Source organism: Sander lucioperca, chromosome 14, assembly GCF_008315115.2.
Source record: "Sander lucioperca isolate FBNREF2018 chromosome 14, SLUC_FBN_1.2, whole genome shotgun sequence".
Lineage (NCBI taxonomy): Eukaryota > Metazoa > Chordata > Actinopteri > Perciformes > Percidae > Sander > Sander lucioperca.
The window spans coordinates 15,836,666-15,858,224 of record NC_050186.1 but is presented as its reverse complement, the minus strand read 5'-3'; the positions used below and the strand labels follow the sequence as shown (position 1 = coordinate 15,858,224).

The 21,559-nt window shown below is 41.4% G+C and overlaps 1 protein-coding gene across 1 annotated transcript; it reads left to right on the top strand.

The window, feature by feature from the left end:
• Nucleotides 1-47: 47 nt before the first annotated feature.
• enc1 (ectodermal-neural cortex 1) lies at nucleotides 48-12,887 on the top strand. The gene is made up of 3 exons (XM_031317679.2): nucleotides 48-383; nucleotides 5,114-6,929; nucleotides 10,265-12,887. Exon 2 carries the CDS (start codon nucleotides 5,120-5,122, stop codon nucleotides 6,893-6,895), a length of 1,776 nt encoding a protein of 591 aa, XP_031173539.1. The 5' UTR covers nucleotides 48-383; nucleotides 5,114-5,119; the 3' UTR covers nucleotides 6,896-6,929; nucleotides 10,265-12,887.
• The last annotated feature ends 8,672 nt before the right edge of the window (nucleotides 12,888-21,559 follow it).

The following is a 21,559-nucleotide window of genomic DNA, read 5'->3' as shown; positions in this document are numbered from 1 at the left end:
ACGGTCCTCCCCCTCTCTCAGTGTAAACACACCCATTGATTCCAGTGAGAGAGGAGTGGGAGCGCAAGAGGAGGACCGTCACACAGGAGCAGAGCAGCAGCGCTGGAGGAACGCATCCAAACATCTCATCCTTTACACCAAAGCCCGTTTATTTTAAGCGAGGCCTTTGTATACGTATATTTTGTTTCGGAATTTGCAGACAGTGTTGCGCGTTATCTGAGGAAAACGGCCTCATCCTCGCCGATTATCCGCCAGCTTTTCGGAAATAACCGAGGAGTTCTTTTACACTCCCCGAGCGCAAGGTTCGCATCGTGGCTCTTTCAGAAGTGGCATGTTCGAGGGATACCGCGGACACAATTGAACTCCTGCTTTCACCCAAAGAGGTACATTTGACAATAAATCACATCCCTAGCCTATATAGAGGTGACACCTATTATAGCTTATTAACAGATCTTTATATTGTAACAGCATCCCTTTCTGATCACCTGCTGATGGAAAACTCCGGCGCAACAGAAAACAGGCTAATGTGGACAAAAGATTATTGTTATCATTCCATTATTGTTATCATTCCTTGATTATGTCGATATTATGTTATCGCTTGGCTATAATCTACCCAACGCATTGATTGTAGGCTACTATTTCTTTATTTTCATGAGCTCTCCTCTCAGTCCTTTGTGGTCTCTTCGGCATCTTGTCCCTGCATACTCATGCATCCTCGAGATGTTTGACATGTTTTTAAAGGTGTGACACGCTCCTCTTGGTGATATACACTATTTCTAAGTGGCATGGCTTTGGTTTAAACACAGTAAAGCTCGCTCAGATGTGTGTATAAATTAGAGATTAAGATGGATGCAAATCAATAGCTGCTGGTGTGTCCTCTTATTTTGCATCTTGTTTCATTTTTTTCTCTCTTCCAAAGTGGCAGATGCACAGAACTGGCCTATATAAGCCTGGTGTTTACTTTTGAAGTCTCTCCCACCATCCCTCTTCCTGAGTCCATGGTTGACTGTGAACACCTGGCAATGATTTTACACAGACTGCAGCCAGCCAGGCCTCATATATAAAGTCCAGAGGCGGCATGTGCATGCCTTTTTACTGCGTGCTTTGTGAGTGAGGCATGTATGTGCTTTCCTGTTATGTGCCTATGGATCTGTTTTTCTGTAGAGGGGATGAGGATGACAACTCTCACAGCCGTCCAGCCAATCACTCACTCTCTCACTGCTGGCATATTTTCTTCCTCTCAGGGCACGTTGGTGTGAATGTACTGACTCTGTAACTGTGACAGAAAATAGCCTGACAAGTTACAATACCACGAGCACTGATTGATGAAAATAATAACGATACAATTTATTAATAAGTAATTGGTTTTAGGGCTGCAACTGAATTTAGTTAGCAATTAATCCAGTGATAATTATTTTGATTTAATTTATTTTTAAGAATTAGGGGAAAATGTCCGATCGCATCTCTAAACTGCTTGATTTATCTAACCAACAGTTAGTCAGGTTGCTATGAGACGTGATAAAGAAAAGCAGCAAATCCTCACATTTGAGAAGCTGAAGCAGAATGTGAAGCATTTTTGAATAAATAGAATAGAATAGAATAGAATAGAATAAATCTTTATTGTCCACCAGGGTGGAAATTTTTCTTTGGCTCGCCAGACATACAAGACAGATAAACATACAGACAACATCTCATGACTTGACTTATCAATGATCAAAACTATTTGACGGTTTCAGTGAAGTTATACTCACAATGAATATACAAATAACCTTCATGGTGCTAAATAAACAGTCATGTAATAGATAACACCTATTATCACCAGTGGACGTCAAAGTGAATACATCATCTTATTAGTACTAAAATATATATTGTATTTTTTCAAGTTAAGTCACTTCTAAGTCAGTTCTTAAACAAACAACTAGTAAACCAAGTTGAGATGGCCAAATTGTTGTTTGTTGGTTAGTTAGTTACTTAGTTATTACCTTTCATCTGGCAAGAATACACACTTGTAGTGAGGCTTAAAAGAAAGCCATGTTTATTCTTATATAATGCAGATATAACACTGAGTCAGTTGAAATTGCTCGTTTTGTCCAACTAAATCCAAAAAATATTCAGTTTACATTCACAGACCAATATGATTACAATTATATAGTTGCTGATTAATTTCCTGATGATCGACATCTGATAATTGTTTCAGCAAAGAAAGTTTTTGTTAGACTTGTCACACTGTAACAATGTCTACTGTGAACAACCAAATTGAAGTAATATGGGTTGCACTAACCTAACCTGTTTTTACATGTATTGGGTTAATGAGCAGATGGACATTTAGTAGCTTGTAGAAAACATCTTTACATTATATACAGCCAATAGCCTAAATTGGTGGTCATGATTAAGATATAAGAGTCTATGTAGGAGAATATCATTTTAAACTTTGAAACTATACAATCATAAAACATCCTTACTGGACAGATGTTGAGGACAAGTACATTTGTAACAAAGGGCACATTCACATTTAAATTACATATAGATTAACACTGGGGTTTCAGGACCTGCAGGTTTAGTTGATAATGCAGGCTTTATCCTTTAATATGCAAATGGAATACGTATCTGGTTTGCTGCTCTTCTTCTCTTTGTTCAGCTCTCTCTCCTGCGGTCACTGTGTGTATGTGAGCTTATTTTTATGTATTTTCTAAAAACCTTAAGTGATGCAAAATTGTTTAAAAAAATGTATTCCTTCTATATGAGCAGATAATGATCATACTGCATAATCAGAACAAATCACAACTGTCAATTTGTTTGATTGACTTCCTGTTGGACTAACTGAAATGTGTATCTACCTGCAAGCTACTGAAGGTTATGTTTATTAACATGCTAATTATTAGTATTTGCAAAATCTCTCCAATTTAGTGCCGGGTTTATTAGGGCCACTTATTCAAATCAAGCTTACAACTCCCAATTAGAAAACATGAGCCGCAGTGTGTGTGTGTGTGTGTGTGTGTGTGTGTGAGGTGACATGCGCAGGTGAAAGAACAAGATATTCTCATTATAGAGTATCTGAGCCAGAGGCCACAAGCTGACGAGTTGCTAGTTTTGTCAGTAATATAAATCCTGTTAAACCAAGGTTGGTGTTGTATTTAATCACGTTGTGATAAATTATATTCTTCTAATTATTATTATGAAAAAATAAATAGTTCATAATATGTGAGAATACTTTCAAATGGAATACATTCCACAGGTTGTGTTTCCCCCAATGACAGCTGCAACAAAAAAGCCAACCTGGGTGTTTGGGTAATCATGTCCCTGAAACTTATAAGATGCTATACAGTTCTGTTGAAGCCAAAGGTGTGAGTGACATCGTTTCCCGGAAAGCCGCATTGGGCTTTCATTTGTACTTACAGGGTTCTCAGCTGATTGTCTATTCATGAAACAGCATTCTTAGGATTTTGAAACAGATGATGCAATTTAAGGAAAATGGAAACTGTCCTCTCCTCTCCGCAGTTGGGTTGCAGCGGAATCATTTATGACACCTGGGATCTTTTGAACTCTATAAGCCTTGAAGCGGTAGTTCTCAAAAAAATCTTTGTCTTCAGAGTCAAACACGCACCAGCTGTAGGTTTGTAAAACATGTTCTTACTGACAGAGAAACAAATGGCAGCTGTGGTCAGCTTGACTTCAGTCAGTTACAATAGATTACAATTGTGATAAGCTTTCATGGTTTAAAAAACAGTATTGTAGTTCCTCCAAAATAAAGATATAGACAAATACAAAATGTCTGTGTCATGTTATCACTCTCTTTTAAGCTGGTTTTCATACATTTCATACAGTCTTGAAAACTTGAACTTGCAGCTGTTGGCTGTCAATGAGAAAAACAACAAACATGCTACAACCACCTACTGCCTGTTTTCAAAACTAAAAAGGCAGATTTTGCGTGTAAAAAGGCATTGTTGGTCTTAAGGTTTACTCTTCAATCTTCTTTCTGAAAACAGGCTTCGTGTTGGAGGCTCTTGACATGTCTGGAAATTGGTTGGAATGAATGTGAGCTCAGAGCGAGGACAGGGCAAGGACAGTGAAGATGGAAGCTGTGACTTTCTGGAGGGGAGTGGAGTAAATTTGGTGCATAAAGAGTCCTGCCTCTTTTCTGAAAGAGCTCTACAAAGGGACTCTTACTTGTAAATCATGGGATATTTAAAAGAGGGGGATTAGTGCTGCTTGGGGTTGAAAGTAGAAAAGCCTTGTGGTCTCTGCGAGAAGACAATTGTTATCTACTTGACCTTCATAAGTCCCAGGCGTATGTTGTTTCACTTGAAATCTCTGGATCTCTTGCTTAATGTCTCTCTATCTCTTGGGAAGGATTACATCATTTGTCATGGTATGGATATTAGGGCTGCAAAATGTCATATTCCAGCATCAAAATCACACCACGTGCCTTTACTGTAGTCATGGCTGAGAATTAGGCCAACTATAACACTTTTCAGTGAATTTAGATGGAGATTAAATGATAGAAGATACACTCTTATAACACTTACGTTATCTAATTTCTTTCCTTAAACTGTGTCTGAACAGCAACAGGCTCCCATATTACTGAAAGCTTGCCTCCTCTTTACGGGAAAGTCATTATTATGATGCTCTCGGGTCTCACAAAAAGCTCTTCCCATCGCAAATATAATTGATGTGAGGGTTTAATTTAACAGAGGACTTTTCTCTTGTTGTCTTACTGCCACATCAAGGGCAACCATTTATTGAATTTCAAAATGATTTGAAATTATTTAGTTGATGTTTGGGGGGGGGGGGGCTGTTTGTTTGACTTTCAGTCATATTGAGAATACCGATGGCTGTCTCAGCTTTATGATGTAGCAACTTTAAGCAAAAACCAATGATTGTGAATTCATAGACTGAAATACACCAATAATCTAAAAACAACAACAACAACAACATTTATATTTATACCCCATAGGTGCGAATTTAAAGACAAAAACCACTTAAAGAAAAATCTATAACCCGCACAATGACAAACAAATTTCCTCAGAAAAACATGAACCGGTAGAACCTTGTGTAATGCACTTTAAATATAACATGCACTAAAGAGAGATTTTTCTTGTCTTTACTTTTTCAGGATTCAATGAAAATGTCCGTGTGTGTCCATGAGAACCGAAAATCACGAGCCAGCACTGGCTCGATGAACATCTACCTGTTCCACAAGTCCTCCTATGCCGATAGTGTCCTCATGCACCTCAACTCGCTGCGGCAGCAACGTCTTTTCACAGACGTCCTGCTTCATGCAGGTAGCCGCTCTTTCCCCTGCCATCGGGCCGTGCTGGCTGCCTGCAGCCGCTACTTTGAGGCCATGTTCAGCGGCGGGCTGAGGGAGAGCCAGGCCAGTGAGGTCGACTTCCGTGACTCCATCCACCCAGAGGTTTTAGAGCTCCTGCTGGATTATGCGTACTCATCACGTGTGGTCATCAACGAAGAAAACGCAGAGTCACTATTGGAGGCTGGGGACATGCTAGAGTTTCAGGACATCCGGGATGCCTGTGCTGAATTCCTAGAGAGAAACCTTCACCCAACTAACTGCCTTGGCATGCTGTTGCTGTCTGACGCCCACCAGTGCACCAAGCTGTCAGAGCTCTCCTGGGGCATGTGCCTCAGCAACTTTCCCGCTATTTGCAAGACAGAGGACTTCCTCCAACTGCCCAAAGATATGGTGGTGCAGCTTTTGTCCCATGAGGAGCTAGAGACAGAAGATGAGAGACTGGTTTATGAAGCTGCCCTTAACTGGATCAACTATGACCTGGAAAAGAGACACTGCCACCTTCCAGAGCTCCTGAGAACGGTCCGCCTGGCCTTGCTGCCTGCCATCTTTCTCATGGAGAACGTTTCTACAGAAGAGCTGATCAACGCAAAGCCCAAGAGCAAGGAGCTTGTGGATGAAGCTATCCGCTGTAAGCTGAAGATCCTGCAAAACGATGGCGTAGTTAACAGCCCGTGTGCTCGACCAAGAAAGACCAGCCATGCCTTATTTCTTCTGGGAGGGCAGACTTTCATGTGTGACAAGTTGTACCTGGTGGACCAGAAAGCCAAAGAGATCATCCCCAAGGCCGACATTCCCAGCCCCAGGAAGGAGTTCAGCGCCTGCGCCATCGGATGTAAGGTGTACATCACTGGTGGGAGAGGCTCAGAGAACGGTGTGTCCAAAGATGTGTGGGTCTACGACACCATCCAAGAGGAATGGTCAAAGGCAGCACCCATGCTCATTGCCAGATTTGGCCATGGCTCTGCAGAGCTGAAACACTGCCTCTACGTGGTAGGAGGGCACACGGCAGCAACTGGCTGCCTCCCAGCTTCTCCGTCTGTATCGCTCAAACAGGTGGAGCAGTTTGACCCAGTGGCAAACAAGTGGACCATGGTGGCTCCTTTGAGAGAGGGTGTGAGCAATGCAGCAGTGGTCAGCGTCAAGCTCAAGCTCTTTGCCTTTGGAGGAACCAGCGTCACCCACGACAAGCTGCCCAAGGTGCAATGCTACGATCCACAGGAGAACCGTTGGTCTGTGCCCGCGTCCTGCCCGCAGCCGTGGCGCTACACAGCCGCCGCCGTGCTGGGAAACCAGATCTTTGTCATGGGCGGGGATACAGAGTTCTCAGCATGCTCGGCTTATAAGTTCAGCAGTGACACCTACCAGTGGACTAAAGTGGGCGACGTGACGGCCAAGCGGATGAGCTGCCAGGCTGTGGCATCGGGGAACAAACTGTATGTGGTGGGTGGGTACTTTGGCACACAGCGGTGTAAAACTCTTGATTGCTATGACCCCACGCTGGATGCTTGGAACAGCATCACTACTGTGCCATACTCGCTCATTCCCACTGCTTTCGTCAGCACCTGGAAACATCTGCCTGCTTAAGCCTAAACCTCTCTACCTACACCCTTTCCATGAGGTATGTTTCATGTCTCTTTGTCTGTTTACAGGTCTTAAGGAGTACCACTACATATGTAAACAAAATAAGCTGCATAAAGTTGCATCTGAAGATCTAAGGCTGTGAAATTAGAGAAATTAGCTTACCAGACCTCTTTAGCGTGCTCCTCATTCCCGCATGAGGCTAGCATCTCACTGTTGGTGGTTTGGTTGCATTGTGGGTAATATAGGCGCCAGGTCAAGGAAGAAGAATGGAATAAAATCTCTATTTCTGCTGCATCGATATAGATTTGTTTTAAACTGTCAATAGTGAGTCCGACAATGTTATGGGAGGGTAATGCTAAATCGGTGGAGGTATATATAATTATATATTGGCTAATATTACATTTTCACACTTCACTTTACATAAACATTGTAACATTTTGGCAGAGAAGCTTCAAATCTGGGAAAGATACAGAGATCTTTTTTCTTCTCAGAATAAGAGAAATACTGACAGCGAGTAGGGAAGAAGAGAGGAAGGAGCATAGAGGAGGGAGGGTGGGGGGATTGATTTGGGCTTGTGTGCGTTAGTTAAGTGAGTTATGTGGCTGTGGGGATGGGCCGAAGGACAGAGAGGGTAATTGAAAGAGAATAGGATACTTTTATTGCTCCTGTGGGGGAAATCCTTCTAAGAGGGAAAAGGGGTCTGCCAATTAGGCAAGCCACACACCAGCAGGCTACAACACCCTGGCGAGGCTAATCCACTCTCAGTCGCCTTCCTTTGACGAGGTTATGGTCTTTATGCGAGGAAAGGCAGCGACTCACGCAGTGTCGGAAACCATTCATCACGGGTTGCAAGTAGAGGTGACTGAGAGAAGTGGCAGCAGAGGAAGTGAGGAGGGAGAGTTGTAGGGCTAGAGAGCCGCCCCTCTGCTCAGTCAGACACACATTATCCTTGATACGGGTGGTCTCGCTCTGAAAATGTCCCGTTGAACTCTACAGTCTAAAGCCTCCATCTACAGTATATATTCTTTAACTCATTCTAACCCTGCCCTCCCGCTGTGATGATAAACAGGCCAGACGCATGTGGAGCATGGGTAGTCAGCTGGCAAAGCTGATCTTTCTGCATGCTGCAGGATCACGATCACATCACATCATACAATCGCTACACCCTACACTGATGCCCCCACACATACCCATGCATGCAGTCCTTTTCATGTTGCTGTATTTATTGAAATGGCTGGAGGGGAGAATTAGAGTGACTCCCCAGCTGTCCAGCACAGCACAGTTTCCCATGTGATAATGCCAGGAAGCAGCTCAGAGCAGCTTCACTGCTGCAATACTGTGATGTTCCTCCTCTCCACAGGATGAAATATTTGTTAAGACTTATTATTCCCTTTCTTTTCAGTGACTCATCTCTGAAAAGGAGAGACTAGACTGAAGCCAATCCAACACAGTGCTCAGTGAAGTGAAATCCTGCCACTAATTTAATACAGAATTTGTTTTCGGTGCGCCTGCCTGTCATGGCAACTGACAGTCTCCTCACTGAGCGAGTTAAAAAGACGAAATGTGGAGGAATGGAAAAGAAGGCTGACTGTTTAGGGATAAAAGGGCAAGGAAGTATGTTAGACCTCACAGAAGGAGATTGTAGCTGTGAGAGAAAGACTAAGTTCCCTCTCAGTTTTTCCCAGGGGAACAAATCTAACTTGTCTAAGATTTATTTTCCTTGGAAAGCTTTTAGTAGGCACTGACAAAGGATGAAAAAGTTACTTACACACAAAAAGTAACAGAAACCAAATGCAGGTTTTCATTATTTGCTTGAATGATATAATGAATTGAACTGAGATGCAGCTTTATGGCCAGGAAAAATGTTTTTAGGCTACGGGAATATAACTACATTACAATAACCCAAATTGCAGCATATATGTTGTGTCATATCGCAAATTAAGAATATGACTAAACTAGGAGGGCACTCAGAGTGCAGAGACCTCCGCCAAGCCATGCCCTTTCTCACAATGTTAATGCAATGTGGATTTTCCCATACTGGAAATCTATTTTCCAATTATTTTGACACCACATTAATGCAGCACAAATGCCCTGTCAAAAGCAACAAAAGTGAAAAATAACTTGTGTATCTGCCCTGTGATTCAGATCCGCTCCGAAAATGAATGGGTTTTTCCTTGGCCCATGCTACACCCTTCCACCAAGTTTAATGAAAATTGTGTCAGTAGTTTTCCGTAATCCATGACAGACATACAAACCAACAAAACCTCCCGGGTGGTAATAATAACTAATGTAGCATCACAACAAACAAAGCAGTCTCTACATACACTACTAAAGTAACCTGATCAGCTTCATCGGATTTCCAATTCCCATGGCAATGTGGCAGTATCAATGGTTTCCAGTTAAAAGAACGACGCATGACACATGCATAGTGGTAGGGGAATCACTTGACATTTTGGAAAATACGCTTATTCGCTTTCTTGCTGAGAAGAATGTCTGAGAGTGGTGTCAATCTTCTCATCTAACTCTCTGCAAGAAAGCGAATAATCATATTTCCCAAAATGTACATCTATCAACCTTTTCCTTAAAAACATTTTATGTCATTTTTGCAAAGTGTTAAGTGTCAGAGCATGTAGTTAAGTGCAGTGAATAAGAAAAGTCAGCCCACAACATGGGTAAAACTACTTTGATTTATAAGTTCATAAATGTATTCCGCTAAATGCGAACTTGAAACAAACTGAAATCCAGTGCAAGACATTTCTCTCCTACCCAAACTGCTACTGGGTAAAAAGTGCTCGTCAAGGATTACTTATTCACTCATCACATGTACGTCCTCTGGCAACGACGGCAATGGAAAGGACCCACGTCCAAACAGAGATAGCTGATGATATTACATTCACATTAGACATAGAGGGCTGCCAAGCCTGTAACCGTACCGTTGTGCCGTACAGATAAGTAAATATTAAGTAAAGGCTTTAAAAACAGAAAAGATCAGAGTGAAATTATAAGAGTAAAACACACTTCGATGTGAAAAGTGTAGTAGGCTGAGGGGGAAGTAAGAAGCTTGACAGAGGGCTGTACTGAGGAAACAGAGTAGGTGGATTCACCAAATCTATTAGTCTAGCAGGAGATACAGTGCTGATACATCATCAATACTTTTACAATGTAAAGTAATGAAAGCAGGAATTAAAATTTCAAAAGGGTTGTGAGGTGACCCAGCAGCTTTAAGTCTGAGCCTTGTTTTCCTAGATGTTTATTATTTTCTGTTCCTTTATGCTTTAAATAATTAAAAAGTCCCCTTTAAACTGTTGAGCGTTGTTTGCTTACAGGCATCGTCTTTGCCTGTTTAACAAGTTATTCTTTTCTCTCCCTCAGATTTCCCTGTTTTGCACCATCTACTGGACTCCAACTGTGAAGAAGCACACGTTATCTTCCTCTAAAAGAGACACTGAGCAGTGATGTACAGACACCCGCATTCATCTTGATGTTGCAAAGATGCAGAAACTGGACAAAAGCTGGATACTTTACTGGAATGATGTCTACTCTCATTTCCAAAAAAGGATGCTGAGGCCTACAGGGCAGTAGCTTACGCAAACAAACCAAACAAACTGCTGCTTGTTTTATGAGGCACAAACTCCAACCTTGTGTACATCCGGCATATGCTTTCATGCTGCCATACGAGGACTGCAAACATATCACACAACCTGCATTTTCCCATTTAGTCATGACAGGCTTGTGAGAATGTGCATTGATGTTTTTCTCTATGATAAAAAAATTCTCTTTTCATCGAGGCTGCAATGTATAGCATGATGGATGTTCTATTTAGGTTGAGGGGAAGGAGAATGCAATGATTGGTGTGCTATAGGAAAAAACTCAGTTTAACGGAATATAGCCGATTTATAAAAGGCACAATGAAGGAGCAAATCACTTCTTTTTCTTCTCTAATAAGCTCTTTTGTTTGACCCCCTTGTATCTTTTATTTTCTTCTTTCAAAGCCGTGCTTCTAACAGTTCTGACACAGAAACAAACCTTTGAGTGTTCCTCTTATGAAGGCTTTGGCAGTTTGCTGTCACTGCAAGCCATGAGGTGTTGACGACCAACACCAGCTGAGGTTGAGGAGGATGGAGGGGATCTGTGCGCGGCCGGCGGGGGTCGAGGTGCCTCGGGGTCACAAACTTACATGTTTGTTGTTTCGTAGCTACTCATTAACACTCGCTAAACGCCGGTTAACTAACCCACTATACACAGGGGCGGTATTCAGTGTTAGGATCCATCCATCGCTTCAGAAAGAACACTGTCACATTCAGCTGTACACTTAATGTTGTAAAAGCAAACCTGGCTGTGCTTCTGTTATTCTGATAAAAGCAGTTGCTCGCTTGCTGAGTCATGGCTGAACCCTTTCTAGAGCATGTCCACTCATAGTGATTCAGTAAAACTGGCATGAACTCTTCTCTGTGGTCACAGAAATCTTGTCACCTTAACCTAAACTGAGAATGAATCAGTTTTGTTTTAAACTTGCTGCAATGTAGGCTTAATTTATATGACAATGATTACTCTGTTCTGTTAATATGTTTAATCCTATTTATTTCTTCTCTGCCTGCATTCTTATGTGAACTTATGTTTCGGGTTATGTCATGCATGGCCAGGTGTTGTGTTTTATCTGATCTCAGTTGGGCTACATTTTGCACAATTCAGTCTTTCCCAGGAGGAACTTTAAATTCTTTCAAAAGAGACAGAGGTTAACCTCTCACAGAGTATTGATGGAAGAGGAAGAATGGCTCGGATTACTGATGATATGAAGCAGTTTAGGCCACATGGTTGCTATCCAAATAAGAAGACTGAATGGTATTGAAAGAAATTTTCATTTTTACCTCCGATAGATTCTCTTTAAGCTCTCGCCTGGGTCCAGACCTGTCTTAAATAGACCCATTGGGGTCCAAACTGTACTAACAAAACATGAAAATCTGAACCATAAAACAGATAAGGCTGCTGGAACGGTGCGGTATGCGACCCAGTAACTAACCTTGACATGGTTAAGAATGCAACAGTCTTTGCAGCTGTCCTTGGGGCAGCTGGAGGACTGTCACATGTGCTATCTTGGCTCGTCGAGGTGTTAACCCACAGTCTTCTTCACCATTGGGTTAAGAAAGAGTTCCAGAGAATCCAGTAAGCTGTGCATTGATAAGGGCAGACACCGCAGTGCTTTTCAACGTAGTGTCAATGATGCACATAAAAAAGGAAGAAAGAAAACATTGCAAGTTCTGAAAGACCAAAAAGAGAGAATGTCTTAACCACTTGCATATGAAATCCTTGGTAACTCTAATCAGTGTTTTGTCTGTATGTCTGTCTATGTAACCTGAACATTGACGTTTTCCAATTGAATATTAATGAAATCATTGAATTTCAATGTGTTTTGGTGGAATATGTATATATTTTTTCAAATGTCCTTCCTTGTGGATTCATGAAACAAATCAAATCTGTGGGGATCAATTGGTAAACAGCTTTGTAAATTCCTGCTCAGCTCCTTAAGCCACCCACAAGTTCATCCTTTTATTGGCAATTTTAAGGACTTCAGTGGAAACCTTGGGGCTCCACGACCTCCTCCAAACACTGAACACAAAGCTTTTGGCCCCACCAATCAGATAGTAGCATTTTTTCCCCATAGAACGCAAGTTTCCCTGGCAACAGCGAGTAATGAATTCCCCTTCAATTTGCACCTAATTGCTGAGTGGCATTTCCCATTTCTACTCTTGCCCTCCGCTTTTCCTCTGTTTTGTCTGGAAATCCAGCTGGCTCAGATAGGGGCACAGTATCTTGCTTCACATAATGATGTAAATTAGACAGAAAAAAACACACTGTCAATGTGCATTCGTTTCATTTTTTTCTTTGTCATGTAAGAGTTTAATTTCTATTTTTTATGGCATTATTTTGTACATTTTTTTCACAATGTGAAATTCATGGCTAATAAACATAAGAGTTTTTTCCTCTTGACTGTAAAGCATTGTGTCTTTGTCTTCTTCAGTATGGAGATCATTTGTATTTAGAAGGGAAAAGCAGCTTCAGCACAGCATAGGGTGCCTTTTCATTACTGCATGTTTCGCATATTTAGGCAGCTTTGGAGTGAACACAGCAGCCAAAGTGTCCTGAGGTATTTAAGGCAGTATATCATGCGTGTAGCTTTTGTTCTGTGGAGGAGGGACTGAAATCATCTTATCTGTGGCTCTGGCTTCTAAGCTTCCTGCACAAGAACAGGCGAAACAGCCAGATACTTTCCCTTTCTCTGTCAAGTCACCTTGGCAATGGCAACCTTTATCTGCAAACTGTGGGGGCTGGAGGAGAACATGAAATCTTAAAAAGGACCCCTCTCTCTCTATTCTCATCCCTCCCTCCCTGACCTGCCTCCCCTCACACTTCCTACGCCCCCTCTCACACTTTTCATCAGTGAAATGCATTGCAAAGTGGTTTGCCATATTTGCTCTTGCGTTCGACGCTCCCTGGTTTATAACAAGTCTAACATCCCATTAGTGAGTGACTGCAGAGCACACTGCCACTCGCTGCATTCCTTCAGCTCTGAGGAGTCTTTTCACTGTTTACATTGTTGCCTGACAAGACTGCTGACCGGTGACTTGAGGTTGAGTAACACCAGTTTTACTGGATCCAGACCCTCATGCATTCAACAACAGCATGCACCCATATTCTGGGGAAAGCTTGATACATAAATAAGCCTTCTTTTCTCTGTCACAATATTTGCTGACATGTTGTTATGAGCTGGTGAATATCTTATCTACATCATTTCAAAATAACTTAGTCACAAGTTTTTCTCAAACACTCTTTGGCTGAGAACCAGCACAGAAAAAAAGGGGTTAACATTCAAGGTGAACTGTGGGAGCTTTGTGTGTGGGAGGCCCCTCAGTGCCCCTGTGTGATCCAACAGTCCCCCCATTAATCAAGACAGGAAGTTGAATTTCCTGTCCGCCAGGAAGTAGGTCCCCCCCCCCCCCAACTCCCCAGAACATACCACTGATGGCTCAACCCTTCAACACTGTGAATCCTTTGGGTGCTGTTAGCTTATGCTGAGCTTGGCTGAACAGACTATAAAGTCTAGTATTTTGTGTGGGCAGTCTGTATGTGTGGCTGACTGTGATAAAAACAATGTACCTACATGTCTCCGTCCCCTGGCAACACAGGCATTAGCAGCGACTCAGTCATGCAAGTGTGCACTCACATGTACAGAGACATTTTCCAATACATTTAAAATTTGTTCCAGATGTCCTTACGCTACACCGTCAGCATCAGTAGGTGTCTAATTACAGTTATTCATGATCTAGATTTAGAAGAAATAAAAGGCTAGAAAAGATATAGAAAAAAAAGCAGTCCAGGCATTATTAGCTACCAAGATAAATTACAAAATAGTTTTATTATTTTATTCAACAACTTTTAAAGTAGAGAGCATTATTGGTATCCCTGAAGAAAGATTAAGGTTTTTCAGAACAAATCATAGAGGATAAGTCTGGTGTTGTTCTGTTTTTCTTTTCTTTCTCTGTCAACAAATCCAATGACAGCAACACTTAACAACTTCCCTTCTCTGCCTGTGGCTCTCAGCACATAGCTCATTGGTTCCTACTGAGGATTCAAATATTTGAAATCATCAACATTACGACTTTAAAAAAAATAATAATAATTTGACTGTATTCTCAAAACTTCATTTGACCATAATACTTGCACGACACACAGACAATACCTACTAGCAAGATCAGTTCATCTTTGGTTTTTATCTTTTCATAGTATTTGTTGACGATAAGAAAAATCTAGAATATCACCAGACTGTTTCTTTAATAAATTGAAGTTATCAGTTAGGTGCTTGGCTACTTGTGTTGAACGTGCAAAGTATTTTGTCATTAGTTTGCATATAAATAATATCACACAGATCTGGAAAAAGAAGACCATATCCCTCAGGATTTCGGAGGATTTCATCAGCTGGGTGAAGGCGCAGGTAGGTTGATACAAAGCTGAAGAAACCTGGTAAACTTCTGAGCTTTCGACCGCCCACAAAAGAAATGCAGGGTGGAGCTGGTTTAAACCATTCCAGACACACGCACAGACACTGTGATCATGTCAGGCATGTTTTCGAAATGAGAGAGCCATCCACTGGGCTGTGCTCGCTCTGACCTCTGAGTTACATCAGCATTCAGGCGGGCAGCTGAGGACCGATTCGCCTCAGGCAAGGGGGACTGTGTCAGGGGCCAGTCTATCCCTGTCAGATGTCCTGAAATGAAATTGAAAGCATTGATCTTCTCATGGCAAAGTTAACTTTACCTTTAAATTCAATTTGAAATGTCCTGTCAGTTGTTGATGCTACCTCCTGTTTCTCTCTTTCCTTTCAGAGTTCATTTTAATGTGTTGCTGTGTCTGCTTTAAAAATGCCTACTTTAAAGAAAGTTTACTGTCCTTTCAAAAGCCCTGCAGCCTGCTTATCTGGACCACAAGGCAGACTCAGGAGATAACACACAGGATAAAATAGCATCTGCAGGACTGCTAAAGAAAGAGCCACGCAAGGCTCACATCACACGAGATTTTCAAAGCCTTTCCTTATCAGAGCTTCCTTCAACCTGCAGTGCAATACAGAGAGATGTCTGGCTGCAGGGATGTTTCCGGGGTTTGGAAGGTGGAATCCTTACTTTTGTTTGTTTCCAGTAATTCAACTTTCTGTTGTATCTCTTAATGTCTTTAAATATGTTTTTTTGATCAACGACTTCATTAGTCCTCTGTTTATCCTCCACAGCTTGCACCCTTCCCCCTGCGTTATCGTGAGAAGGCTGAATGAAAATGGATGAGAGGTACTTAAGTCTAAGGAGGCCTGCTCGAATGCACAATGGCTCCTCTCTTCTTTTCCTTCTCATTCTTTGCCTGTGCCTTTGTCTCTCATTTGTGTCATTACCTTAGCCTCCTCCCAGGATAATGCAGCTGACCCCGTCCTTAAAATTTGTGGCTATCCAGATACCCTGCTGATTGGTTTGCTTTGCAGCCACCAGCTAATTTAATGCTTGAACATCACCTGAAGTGATTTTCCATCAGATGAGGACATTTAGAAAAGCGCTGTAATTAATGGAACGCAGGGGAGCAACAAATACGTGACTGACCTTGACAGCGTTGGGAAGAAGTCCAAAGACTTTTAAAGGCAACACACTCAAAATTAAAGGAATAGTTTGAGATCTTGGGAAATATGCTTACTGTATTTGCGTTAGAGTTGAATAAAAACACTTATATATATGTATATTACTGTTGGACAGAGCCAGGCTAGCTGTTTCCCCTTGTTTTCAATATTTGTGCTAAGCTCAGCTAACTGCCTGCTGGCTGTAGCTTCATATTTATTTAACATGAGAGTGGTAAGAAAGTGTGTTTATGTAGAACAGCAAATACGTTTTGTGGAAAACGTAATGCCACCAGGAATACCCTTTTTTATCAACATAATGAGAGGTCACCATTACTAGCAAGTCACAAAATGTTGATATGAGGTGTTTATGTAAAATATAATCTGAAAACTGTCTTACTTTGGATGTAAATTAGTAGGGTTGCACGATTCAGAAAATGTCACGATTCGATATTGATTTTTAGGCTCAAGATTTGATTCAAAAATCGATTTTTGTTTCAAAAACGATTCTCGATTTAAAAAAAAGATTCACAGTATGTAAATGTAGTTACTTTTCCCATGTGGTTGCAGTAGACATACAATAAAAAATAAATAAAAAATGTTTGAATCGGTAGAGCTTGATTATGATTATATATATATATATATATATATATGAATGTGAATCGATTTTTTTGCACACCCCTATAAATTACTAAGTTAAGAGTCGCCATGCTAGCTGCTCTGTGTAGCTGCACTTATGCACCAGCGAGGCTTTGAGCTAAATGCTAAGGTCTGTATGCTAACATGCTCACAATGACAATGCTAACATAGTCTACTGATTTAGCAGGTATAATGTTCACCATCTTCAGCATCTTAGCTTAGCGTTTTGCATGCTAGCATTTGCTAATTAGCACTAAAGACAAAGTGCTGGAGATAAGAAGGCAGATGTGTTTTGTTGCAGCTGGCTCAATACCTGCATGTTGCAACAATCCTGAAAACCTACTCTCATTTTTCTGACAGCTGCAGATTTATGAGCTTGTGAATCAAAACACCACTTCACCCTTTGGATATCCTGCAGCTTTATCAGGCTTTCATGTTGATAAGATGTGTTTGGGGGTCATTAGTACATACTTATTAAACGCTTAGGGATGCTTTTAAGGCCACTTAGCTTACCTCAGCGATCTTGGGCTTATCTTATTGCTGAAAACCACAGAAAGATGAAACGCTACGCTACTTCATAGGTAGATGTAATAACAGTTTGGGGGGAGTCACTGCAGGCAGTGTGCTCATAACATTGTTTACGTTCTCTTTGAAATGGGGTTGTTGGGCTTTTTAATCAGTGTGGCTCAAAGGCATTTGCCCTGCAATTTCTGCTGTTTATGGATTTTCACTGGGGTGTGGTTTGAGAGGGGGGGAGGGGGGTAAGGAAAGAGGGACGATGGGGTGAAATTACTCACTTCACTTTAAGGTACCTTAGCTCAAGTGAAGTCTGTTAAACAGTAAACATTATTCTCTCCTGAGGTGAATGGGAAGCCAAAACAATCAATTAACTTCAGCCTTCTAATTAAGGAAGGGAATTCACAGGGGAGGTGGCGGATGTAAGTGTGCGTTGCTATCTTCTTCCTCGTCAGCTGCCCTTTTCAAACCGACAACAAAGGGATAGTGTGATAGTATGTCAGCATTGACCTATATCATTCCGACAAGATGTATGCTTTTAGAAATCCTTCAAAATGATCAGTGGTGGGAGAAGTATTCAGATCATTTCTTCAAGTAAACGTACAAATACAACAATCTACAAATACTCCATTACATAAGTAAAAGTTCTGCATTCAAAATCCCATGTAAGTACTGTGAAGGTAGAGAAGTCTTAGCAGCAAAATGTATGTATGTAATGTAAAATATCTAAAAAGGACTAAAGAATATTATTATTTATGACATTATTAGATTGATTTTTAGATTGCTAATACTGATGCATAAATCCGGAAGTAGCATTTTACTGTTGTAGTTGGTTGTTGGAGTTATAAATAGGCTACTTAGATAGTTTAGTCCGGTGATTCCCAACATGGGGGCCGGGCCCCCTCCAAAGGGTCACAAGTTAAATCAGAGGGGTCGTGAGATGATTAATGGGACAGGAAAGAAGAAGAAAAAGTTCTGCTACAAAAATCTGTGTCTTTTCTCTAGTCTTTGCTTTTTTATTGGATAATTTTATCTATTTAGGTCTCCAACAGCTATTCAAATGAAACCATTACAGAAGTCTCTCTTTAGAGGATCTGCAAACAACTCATATACATTTGAAATGTGACAAGGGGTCCCCATTAGACAGGTTGAGAGACAATGTGTTTTAGTATATAAGGTTATAATGTGTTTTTTAATGTAAAATCTTAATCTGGAAAGTAACTATAGCTGTCAGACAAATGTAGTTGAGTAAATAGTACAATATTTCCCTCTGAAATGCAGTGGAGTGGAAGTAAAAAGCAGCATTAAATGGAAATACTCAAGAACCTCAAAATTGCATTTAAATACAATACTTGAGTAAATGCAGTTATTTACTTTCTACCACTAATAATAATACATGTTGACTTCTAACTTTCCTAATCAACATAAATACTGGATTGCTGGATTTTTTTTTCACTGATTGTCTCTCTGAGACACTGCAAATAATGAGAATTTTTCAGGAGAGAGAGAGAGAGAGATGATCTAACTCTTTATTACCCATCATGTTCAGCAGGGTCATCCTGCTGAGCATGATGGGTAATAAAGAGTTAGATCAGTTAGACCCTGAAACTACCTGTCAGTTAAACTTCTGCTCTGCTTTCACTCTGACAGACATGTCTGTACAAACAACTCCAGGCTAAGACCTTAATCTGCAAACCAAAACAATAAAAAAAGAACAGCTGAAAGAGTGGAAAGCCCATGTTTACTGAGGCATGCTCACATTCAGGCTGATAAATGAATGTGTGCTGATGTAAGGTAGCCTAGCCGCAGCTAATGAATGAGCGCGACGGGTGTGCAGAACTCCAATTTCTCAGGCATTTTTATGAGCACTTGAAGTCAGACTGCGGTTTGAAGTTGCATTTCTCGCTCTCTTTCATCAATTATGAGAGCCTTCTTAACTAAATGTCTGGCTTAAAGATGGAACTGAGGTGAGGCTGGGACAGCAGTAGGTGGTGAGGGGGGGAGCCCACTGAGTTTGTAATTAGCAGAATGTAGGACGTCTGACAGCTGGTTAGGATTTTGACTGTTTTATCCTTTGCCTGCCTTCCCCCGTGGCAGGTTGTTATCTGTGCCTTAGAGAGATTTCATTGGATTCCACTGACCCCCCGATGGGGGCTCTGAAGCCACATCTCAGGCCCTGACAGCGGGGGACCCCTAAACTTTTAGTATTAATCACACAAAAGGATTCCTTCCCCGACTCAGGCATGTGGTCCCCATTGGGGTCTCAGCAAGCATGAGTGAAGATGAAAGCCTCCCTCTCTTTCCTGCTCCGAATGTGTTGTGCACACGCCAACTCTGCTGATGAGTGTCCGCTTTTGTTCTGCACTGGACCACACACACACATACACACACACACACACACACGTACATAAACACAGCAAACCACACATGCGCTTGAACACACTTCCAAACGCCCACAGACACACTCAGTTAGCCGCAGTCACTCAGACACCCGGTCCTCAATGTGCTGTGAAGACTTTTAAAAAACAGCCAAAGCTCTGCGTCAGAAATGATGCAAAGTGGCTGAGATTTCAGAGGAGCTTTATCACGCAGATTTGCTGAAGGCTTTAGTGACCACATCAAACTTTGGTTCTCCTTACAGATGTTTTCCTCTCTATTTTGCTTCATATGGACCCAGTAAAGGAAGGGAGATGGGGGGTTGTATTTGTGCTCTAATCTGTTTGGTGTTTTAAGCCCCCGTCTTCCAGGCAGCGCTGCCTGGAAGGCACTAGGATTAGGCAACGGTTAGGGTTAGGCCGGCAACAGACTGGATGCGTGGCGTGACCATGGCGTTTCTGTTGCGTGTCAGCTGCGTGGATTTTTTTATGTCTTTGCACACCAGAAATGTGTCTGACGCAGCGCTGCTGCTGCTAGCCCGTCTGTACACATGTATGTTTCCCATTTCCCCTGCACTCAAGCAGTAGTATACTTCATGTTAAACATAAATATATACTGATTTGATTACAGCAAAGATAACGTCGGCACTATTGATGGCAAAATAGACTACAGTATTGACAGGTGCTACATTTGAAAATCAATAATTATTTTTATTTTTTTATTTTACATTAATATCTGCATTTATGTCAAAATCTAGAGACTTTCAAACTTCAAAATGTAATTTATTAATATGTATTTGTGTCAAAATGACATATAAACATATTTTCCTATTCTATTTTGCCTGGAAACGCTTCCAACACGCTTGCGTGTCGTGTGAAAAATAGGCGTTGGTTCTATTTCTAGCAGGCACGTGTTTTGAGCTGCGCCTGAGACGTACATGTCACGCAGGCAGTTTGCAAGCTCTAACCTGTTAACATGGGAGCCGAAATAAAAACGGACACGCCACGCAGCTGACACACTCACGTGACGCATCCAGTCTGTGGCCGGCCTTACCGTACAGATCCACCTGGCCGTGCGACGCTTCTGTCGTGCCACTCTCCACTTTATTCCTATGGGTGACGTAAGGCGTAAAAAATCATCTTTTCAAGTCGCTCTTACTCCAGTACGACACATTGCAGAAATTTAAACCTTTCAAGTGATACTCAGAGGATTGAATTTTCCATTTTCATTAGATTTCTTATTCTTACTTTTTAACACGAATGCTGGGAATTTTCTAAAATGCATGATTTTAATGAATCACACTGGTATAGCAGATGTGGCCCACATATGGAACATGTTAGGGGAAATTACTAGTTAAGCACTGTAAACTACACTTTGCAAGCAACCTGCATCTGGAAAGTCTACCACAACAATGCAAGAAGAAAGCAAACAGACCCACACTAAGGAAAACACTGGAAACGTGCAATTTCATCAGTTACCAAAGCTTCCTTGAGAATTTTAATGAGGAAATATAATCCATAGAACAATCTCAGTCCATTCAGGATCCTTAAATTGCACAGGATTTTAATTGCTGCTGTGTGTGCCTTTGCTGTCTCTTTTGAATCACAGCTATTAGAGACGTTGACCAGTCAGCAAAGGCAGAACAAACTGCACAGTACTGTATCATGTATACTCTTTAAAGTACAGGCAGCTAAATAGCACAGCAGATCCAAACACAAGCCCTCTAGGTTTAACCACAGTTAAAACATGGTATATCCAGCTCCTCACATTGCATACCAAGCTGCTGGGCAGGTTAAAAGAAAAAAGGTTTAGCCACAGTCCACTTTTCATAAGGGCAGTAATTATAATTGGCCTATGCCAGCTACTTCTCAATCCTCAGACTTTGTCATCTTAATCTCTGCTAATCCTCCTTTGTGTTTTCAGAAATTAGTTTGTGAAGTGGGCTCAATCTAGGTCAATCCTTCAGGCACTTTGGAAAGAGTCTGATG

Coding starts and splice junctions, on each gene's coding strand:
- enc1 (XM_031317679.2), top strand. CDS start 5,120: ATGAAAATGTCCGTGTGTGTCCATGAGAACCGAAAATCACGAGCCAGC.